We start from the raw sequence: 9,230 nt of genomic DNA on the forward strand, positions 1-9,230 counted from the left end.
ATTCCCAATACTAAAGGAAGACAAAAAGATTTTTTTAGAATTTTTGAAATATTGGCCTAGTTCTCGTGGTTCTAACAAGCTTGTTGTTAAAGCCAAAATGCATGCTAATACATATATTTTTTTGTTATATGAAAATATGATGTGATGATTTTTTTTGTTAATTTTGGAGAGACTAGGCCGTATGCATTAAAACAAAAACATCCTTTTTTATATATATTTTTTTGTCTTGCCGAAAATCGGGTATTTTAACACTGAATTTGTATCTTTACGGTATAAAAATACAAACCAATATTAAGCTATTTTAAAAATACACAGGAAAGTCAACAATATTTTTTAAGGATTTTTCAGAATTTTTGAAAGCAAAACATTTTTTATTTTTTTAAATTTTTTTTTGATGTTTTGACGAAAACCGGGTATTTTAATACTGGATTTGTATCTTTACGGTATAAAAATACAAACCAATATTAAGCCATTTTGATAAAAATATGCAGGAAAATCAACAATATTTTCAAGGATTTTTCAGAATGTTTTTAATTTTTTTTTGGATAAATATCTATATATAAATAATATAAAAACATTATAATAAATAATATATAATATTAGGTGGGCCGGGCTGGGCCGACCCAACTAATTGGGTCGGACTCAGCCCAAAAAGGGTTGGGCCGATCTCGGCCCAACAAAGTCTTCTATTTTTCGTCTGGGCCGGACCTGGCCCAGACAACAGGGATGGGCCAGAACCAGTCTGGCCCACAAAACACAAGGCTGGGCCAGAACTAGTCTGGCCCAGAGAAGGAAAAACCAACAATGCCGGCCAGAATCAGCCTGGCCCGGCAACATAACATCAGGGGGGAATTATTTTCCCCCTCCCCTCCTGCATGCAGAACGCTGTTCGTTCTGCATGCAGGGGAAAAACAACGAAAGTGCAAACAATTAGGGGGGAGAAAAGTTACCTGGCGTGGAGGAGGCTGTGCGTTGCTGGTCTGGCTGCTTCGCTGGCGGTGCTGCGGTGGAGGCCGGTGCCGGTGTTGTGGCTCACGGGCGGCGGCTCCAAACAGTAATGTTACTGCTTCAGGCGGTGGAAAAAAAGGCTTATGTTCTTCCCTTCTCTTCCGTTCTCCTCCTCTTTTTCTGCTGCGTTTCCTTTCCCCTTTTGTTCGGATTTAGATGGTGTTTCTTTCCAAGACCTGACCTCGTCCAGAGTCAGTATCGTTTTTCTTAACTCTCACGGTCCACTCTCCTTTACCTCTCACTGTCCCTCTCGGTCTATTTTGTTTTCTTTTTTTTTTTGGTTTGCTTTCCCTTTCCTCTAAACCTCACAGTCCCTCTCCCGTTTGTGTCTTCCCCGGTTCTTTCCTTTTTGGTCCGTTTTCCTCCCTCTCAATTTGGGTTTACTAGTGGTTCCTTTCGGTTCCGGTTCTCCTTTCCTCTATTCACTTCCCTTTTTTTTTTTACATGAAATGCCGTCGTTTTATACAAAACGCGCCGTTTCATTTAAATGTGGCGCCAACAAATTTTTTCCAAATCAGTCCTTAATTTATCCTTTGTTCTTTTTAGTCCTCACAATGTAATTTAGATTTTAAGAATCAATTCAATTGCATCCCTGCCAATTTCAATAGCCGTCCCTATAGTTGGCCGCCTTTTTTATTTTGGTCCCTGGTCTCTAATTTATGAAATTTGACCCTCAATTGACCAATAAACTTCCATGGCCAAAGCATCCGCAAAATGGTTCCCCTCCCTTCCTAGATGGGTGAATTTAATCTCTTCAAATTCCTTTGCTAGTGTGGATAGGTATTCTTGGTACGGCCTTAACTTTTCTTCCTTGGTCTGCCATTCCCCTTTAACCTGACAGATAATCAACATTGAATCCCCATACACATCTTTCTTCTTTATCTTTAGCTCTAATGCCGCTTCTAAACCAAGGATACAAGCTTCATACTCAGCTGTATTGTTGGTGCACTTGAAATGCAGCTTAATCGAAACTGGATACTGTTTCTTATTAGGAGAGATTATTACCGCACCGGCCCCGTTACCATATACATTCACGGCCCCATCAAAAAACATGGTCCACCAATCTGTCTTCTCTTCTTCTTTTTCTATTGACAATATATCTTCATCGGGGTAATCAAAATCCAAAGGTTCGTAATCTTCAACAGCATTATCAGCCAGATGGTCCGCAATTGCACTCCCTTTTACGGCTTTCCTTGTCATATACACTATGTCATATTCTGCTAATAAAACCTGCCACCTTGCAATTCGACTTGAGAGAAAGGGCTTGTTACAAATATACCTCAGAGGATCCACTTTTGAAATCAACCAAGTGGTATATTATAACATATAATATCGTAATCTCTTTGCCGCCCAAACCAGCGCACAACAGAGCCTTTCTATCTCAGTGTATCTAGACTCACATTCGGTAAGTTTCTTACTTAAGTAATAAATAGCTCTTTCCTTCCTTCCGGTTTTATCATGCTGACCTAATACACATCCCATGGCTGCTTCGGTTACTGTTAAATATAATACCAGAGGTTTTCCTGATACCGGAGGAACCAGTAAAGGTGGATTTTGTAAATAATGTTTGATTTTATTGAATGCATCCTCACACTCCTCATTCCAGGTTCCAGGATTCTTTTTCCTTAATAGTCGGAATATAGGTTCACATGTTGTTGTTAGCTGAGCTATAAATCGAGCAATGTAGTTTAACCTTCCCAAGAATCCTCTTACTTCTTTCTCCGTCTTAGGGGATGACATAGCTTGAATGGCCCTTATTTTATCTGGATCCACCTCTATACCTCTATCACTTACCACAAATCCTAACAGCTTACCTGATTTAACTCCGAATGAATTTTGCAGGATTGAGCCTTAATTCATACTTCCTCAACCTCTCAAATAACTTCCTCAAAACTTCAACATGATCCTCTCCCTTTTTAGACTTGGCAATCATGTCATCTACATACACCTCAATTTCCTTGTGTATCATGTCGTGGAACAGAGTCACCATTGCTCTTTGATAGGTTGCTCCTGCATTCTTCAAACCGAATGGCATGACCTTGTAGCAGTATGTCCCCCAAGGTGTGACAAAAGTCGTTTTTGCCTTATCCTCTGGAGCCATTTTTATCTGGTTGTATCCTGAAAAACCATCCATAAAGGAATATGTGGAACTTTGGGCAGCGTTGTCCACTAAAACATCTATGTGTGGTAGAGGAAAATCATCCTTAGGGCTAGCTCTATTCAAATTCCGAAAATCCACGCAAACTCTAATCTTCCCCTCCTTCTTAGGCACCACCACAATGTTAGATACCCACTGTGGATATCTAACTACTTCTAGAAAGCCAGCATCCCATTGCTTCTCGAGTTCTGCCTTAACCTTGATCCAGATATCCGGGTGGGCCCTCCTCAGCTTCTGCTTGACTGGTTTACAGCCTTCTTCCAATGGTATCTTGTGTACTATAATATTTGTATCCAAACCGGGCATATCTTCATAGGACCAAGCAAAGACATCTGAATATTCTTGTAATAGGGCGATCATTTTTGTCCTTTGTTCAGAAGTAATTAAGGTACCTATTTTCAACTCTTTCTTGAGCTGATCACTGCCTACATTGACGGTTTCGAGTTCCTTTGCGGCAGGCTTCCAAGTCTGTTCCCGTTGTTCCACTAGTCTGGTAAATTCACTGATATTGCTTTCATCCCACTCTTCTTCTTCCATAGCTATCACATGTTCGTTCAAGTTTGGCCATTTATTCTTGATGCTAAATGTATGTGATGTTGCAGGAGATCCGCTTTCAGGATTCCTGAAAGCGGGAAGTGTTTGGTGTAAATGCATAAAAAAGACAATTTTGAAAAGTGCATGATCTCATCATTTATTTAAAGAAAAGGTGGGCTCGATGACAAACACAAAATCTAGCTGACATTATGAGCCTTGAATGTCAACTAGAGAAAATAAAAGCAAACAAAAGCAATGACAAAAGCATGATAAGGCAAACAAAGTGGGTTTACATTTTGAAAACTACTGGAGCTTCTTGGGTCACCCAGTTCTGAACTTCTCGCCCTGAGCCAACTTGCGCACAAAGGTCTTGGCGGAGACTTCTTCTAGTGTGGACCATCAGTTGTGGCAGTGCTTCATCTCCCTTTCTCGCTACTGTCTTCATGACATCTCCTTCCACCTCATTTTCCTCCAAGGTGTTTATGCTCATATTTGTCAATGCTTGACCAAGGCTTTCGGCTCCTTTATCATGTTGCATTACGTATGTAGCTTTTGGGAATGACATGCTAAGGGGAGGGATTTCTAGCTTTTCTTCTTCAGGCTCCCTTCCTTCAATTCTAGCTATTCTTCTTTCCCTTCTCCGACCAGCAACCCATCGATGATCATCCTTGTTAGGTTTATACCCTAGCCCAAATCTTTGATCAGCACATGTCATCTTTGCCGGATCAACCCCTTCTGGTACCCCAGTGATAGGGTTATACTGAAATGGGATTCCGCGTTCCAAGAAGCATTAAGTTGCCATCCTTGCTGCTTCTGAGATCCTTGGCCTTCTCAGTACTGTGTTCTCCGGCACCCAGTCAGTGTTCACAATCTCAAAAGCATGGATATTGTTATCTTTGCAATCATCTGCCTCGATAAAAGGTACAACCACATTCTTTATCATGGATACTGTCTCCTCAGCTTTGACAGTTACCAACATCCCATTCATGACATACTTCAGGCATTGGTGCAATGATGAAGCTACAGCCCCGCTGCATGAATCCAAGGTCTTCCTAACAACATACTATAGGAAGGGTGGATATCCATAACTTGAAGTGTCACTAGGAACATTTGTGGTCCCACATATAGCTCCACTTCTATAGTCCCAATTATTGGCCTAGGTGAGCCATCATATGCTCTAGCCATCATCGTACTCGGCTTCATATGAGATTCATCGATCGGCATTTCTTTCAGAATGTGCTTTGGCAACACGTTAAGAGCCGAGCCATTATCGATGAGCACTTTTCCTATGATGCAATCCTTGCACCTAACCGTAATGTATAAGGGCTTGTTATGTCGGTACTTCATCATCAAGCTCATCAGCCGTGAAGTACAGGTAATTAGTTGCGTGGATCCTCCCCACGAGATGCTCCATGGTTTTATGTTCAATGTCTTGGGGTACATACGCCTCATTCAATACCTTTTGCAAGGCGTTTCGATGCGGCTCAGAGCTGAGTATCAAGGACATAAGGAAGATCCTAGCTGGAGTCTTTTTTAATTGATCTACTATGCAATATTCACTATGCTTGATCAACTTCAAAAATTCACTCGACTCCTCTTCCGTTACCGGCTTATTAACTTCTAGTGCTTTGTTAAGATCTACCACTTCTTTGCCCTTTGCCTTCCTCAACTCCTCGGGCGTAAAGCACCACCACTCCGGGTCAAACCACTTATCTCAGTTTGGAACAAAGGAAGAGGAGCTCGAATGTTGGAGGCCCAACCATAATTATAAGGTATGGCATTGTGATTTCCTTTTGCACAGGAAGGTTTAACCAAGATTAGCCTTGGTGGCCCGTTAGCTGTTTGTTGGACCCTACACACTCCTGTCATCTCATCTTGACCTTCCATCATACTCACCTCACCCCTGCTCTCCATGGGTTCAATCCTCAACTCGCCCATTTTCAGCATTTTTGCAATCTTTTTGCAAAACTCGATGCAATCCTCGATATGATGTCCATCTCTTCCATGGAATTCACAGTAATCACATCCCTCCAAATGGCTCTCCACATTTGTCTTTAGAAATCCTGATTGTACCAACATGTCGTACAACTTTTTCATGGACACCTTCAACGCCTTGCATTGATTTCCAACTTCTATCATGCCTACTCCACTACTACTTGGGGCGTGCTTAGGCAATGGGTTTGAATTAACATTGGGCTTGTCTTCAAAGGATACCCATCCTATCTTAATAAGCTCCAATAACCTCTTTTTGAAAGCGTAGCAGGTTTCAATCCCATGCCCGGGATTACCAGCATGGTACTCGCAAGTCAACTCAGGCTTGTACCAAATTGAGAATGGTGGTTGCAATGGTAGTGCAGGAATAGGAGCTATGTGTCCAATACTCAACAGTTTGGCATACATATCCTTCAAAGGCATGGGTAACGGCGGCAGTTGTTCTGAAGGGTATCTTGTATTTGGTCTTTGGTGGTGGTTTTGGTTGTTCGACTGGTTATTTGTTCGATTGGGGGGAAAAGGTTGGCTAATGTTCATGTGAGAGAATTGAGATGTAGGTACTTGTGGATTATAAGAATCTACTCTCTTGCCTTTGTATCCACCTTCCAAGCTGTTAATATCACCTTCCCTCTTTCTTCCAATAAAACCTTTCTTCTCCAACGGCTCAGCTATACGCCCAGCTTTAATCCCTTGCTCTATCCTTTCAGCTATGCGCACCGCATTGTAGAAATGCTGAGAGGAGATACCCATTAAATGCTTATAATAAGGTGCCTTGAAGGTATTTGCAAACAAGGTCACCATCTCTGTTTCTATCAAAGGGGGTTGGACATGCATTGCCTCATCCCTCCACCTTTGCGCATAGGCCCTTACCGACTCTTGGGTCCTTTTCTCCATTGACATTAGACTTGTTCGATCAGGAGCGATTTCCAGGTTAAACTTGTACTGCTTAAGAAAGGCCTCCACCAAGTCTCTCCAGCTCCTGATCCTGACACTATCTAACCTCATGTACCAGCTCAAAGCAGATCCTGCGAGGCTATCTTGAAAGAAGTAGATTAGCAATTTATCATCGCGGATTACTTCAGCCATTTTATTGCAGTAGGATCGAAGGTGAGTGTTTGGGCATTCCAAACCAGTGTACTTAATGAACTCTGGTATCCTAAAATCTTTTGGCACCACGATGTTTGGTACCAAACATACTTCAGTTGCTCGCATAGGGTCAAACCAGTCATTACCCTCAACTGCCCTTAATCTTTCTTCCAAAGCAAACAAGTTGTCTTGGTCCATCAAACTGGGAGATCTATTATCCGGGATTCCCTCCGCTGTTAAGTCCACAGTGATTGGACCATGATTTGGCTGGATAGGGGTGATAGGCACAAAATGTTGTTCATTGGCTGAGTTTGCCCCCTGGTTTTGAGATGCTGGAGGGATGTGAGCTGCTGGCACTCCTTCAGGTTGTTGTGCTGATGTTCCCTTCCCATTCTTAGCTCTTAGAAGTTGCTCGAGTAGGTCGGTTAGCCGAGAAACTTCATTTTTTACAGATTCCAACTCGGTCTGATAATATGACTCTAAGTGAGCTCTTTCTTCGTTCTCCATCCTCAATCTGGACCGGGTGTGATGGACTTTGGATGTGGGACCTATGTTTCACGATCTGGAATGCGTATGATAAATTAAAAACAAAATGCGTGATGAAAATATGGTGCACATGATGTGAATTTTTTTTTTTAGAGCTGATTCATGACTTTTGTAATCCTTTAGGCAAGATTTCCGAGTCAACCTGATTACTGTAAAGGAGGGTTTGCCAAGTTCTTATCGTAGTAGCTTACCAAAACACATTAGAAAGAAAGATAGGTCATGGCCTTCTTAAAAATAGAAGTCGCTCATACAAAATGATAACAGAAAAGGGCTTTATACATCGCTACCCTTAAAAGGCATTTCCTCTATTAGCTAAGTCCCCAATAAAAGAGGTGATGGCCCCCATGTATTCTCGATACTTTGCAGCGTTATTTCCAACTTGGGTGGCTTGTTGTTGCAACCTTTCCACATAGCGGGCTGCTTGCTCGACCTGCTTTGTCATATGCCTTATCTTATCATGGAACACGGTGTTATCTGCAATTATCACTTCGTTGCTGGCCCCTAAGGATTCATTACTTCTTTCCAAAACTCGAACCATATCCTCTGACCGTGCTAACTTATCCCTTACCCTCTGCAGTTCTTCCTTTTCTATATCCAGCTCGGCTATTTTGGAGTTAATTTGAACTGCAAAGTTGTCCATGTAGTCTTGACATTCTTGACGTTCTTGCTTAGCCTTACTCAGCTCCTCTTCCATCTCGAAGTAATGGCTTCTCAACTCCCTCAACTCTTCTTCTCGTATCTCAATCTCAGATTGTAGAACCATCATCCTTCCTTTCGAAGACTCAGCTCTCTTCTGGTAATCTCTCATATCAGACTCAGCGGCCTTTCTTGCACTTCTCTCTTCCTCAAATTGCACCATATATTGAGCTTTGATCCTTTTCCTCTTCTATGTCGAGCTGGGCTAGCCGATTCTTCTCCTTTTCAACTTCTACTTTCCTTAAAAGAATGCTCTTTCCCTTCTTCAAGGAATCCATCACCTCTTTGTCAACATTCATCTTGCCTTTTGTTGATCTCTTAACCTTTGCCAACTCTTTTTCTGTGAGCCCATTCTTCTTTAACCAGCTCATCATATTCGGTCATTCGATTCTTTAACTCAGCCTGGACCCCTTTTGCTATTTCTTCAGCTACCTCGACCCTTTTCTGCCATTCCTTTAAAGACGTTAACTGCTTATCCTGTTTTTCCAACCGCTGGTTCAAGTAAACCCTCATCGTATTTTCTTCCTCTAATTGACTTTCTAATATCTGTTGCTGCCCTTTACTTTGCTGAGATCAATTATACATCGTTCTAGCTGCTTTCTTAACTCTTCCTCATTATCAGTTCTTTTCCTTTTTGGCTGCTCCATCGCTGATCTGGATGTTCTTGTGTTGAGAAATCCCTCACTTCAGAAAGCGCTTCATTCCTCCAAACTGCATAATTCTGGCTGAATGATGTTTCAAAATTGCTCCCTTCTTCCCTTTTTACCATTAGGGGTCTTTCCCAATCTTGTCGGATAAGCTCCATCTCTTCGAGGAACGGTTGGTGCTTGAATAAACCGATGAAATCAGCTAAACCTAGAGTTCTTGGTGCATACTGCATTCCACCCAACTGCCTTGTTACGAGGGCGGGGGCGTAACTGATGTACCCGGTTACACCAATCAAAGGAACCCATATCTTGCTTCCACAGCTCATTGTGCAGATGGCGTTGTTCATCCATGGTGCTTTCCATTTGAAGTTGCTCCTTGGCAATGCTGCATATTTATCTATCCATGCTTTCTCATCCCAATTCTTCCAAGTCTCATCCATGGTAACCTTTCACGGTCGCAGGTCAAACCACCAAAAGTTGTTAAAGATGTCCCTTGGTGTTTCAATATGACTGATAATCCATAAATACAACATAGGGATGCAACATCTCATGGCTCCTTTTCC

General features: G+C 42.0%; 1 protein-coding gene across 1 annotated transcript; it reads right to left on the bottom strand.

Moving 5' to 3' along the window:
- Nucleotides 1–7,613: 7,613 nt before the first annotated feature.
- LOC127904796 (uncharacterized) lies at nucleotides 7,614–8,183 on the bottom strand. Its single transcript, XM_052449668.1, has one exon. The coding sequence runs from the start codon at nucleotides 8,181–8,183 to the stop codon at nucleotides 7,614–7,616; it is 570 nt and encodes a 189-aa protein (XP_052305628.1).
- Between the last annotated feature and the right edge of the window lie 1,047 nt (nucleotides 8,184–9,230).

Source organism: Populus trichocarpa, chromosome 19, assembly GCF_000002775.5.
Source record: "Populus trichocarpa isolate Nisqually-1 chromosome 19, P.trichocarpa_v4.1, whole genome shotgun sequence".
NCBI lineage: Eukaryota > Viridiplantae > Streptophyta > Magnoliopsida > Malpighiales > Salicaceae > Populus > Populus trichocarpa.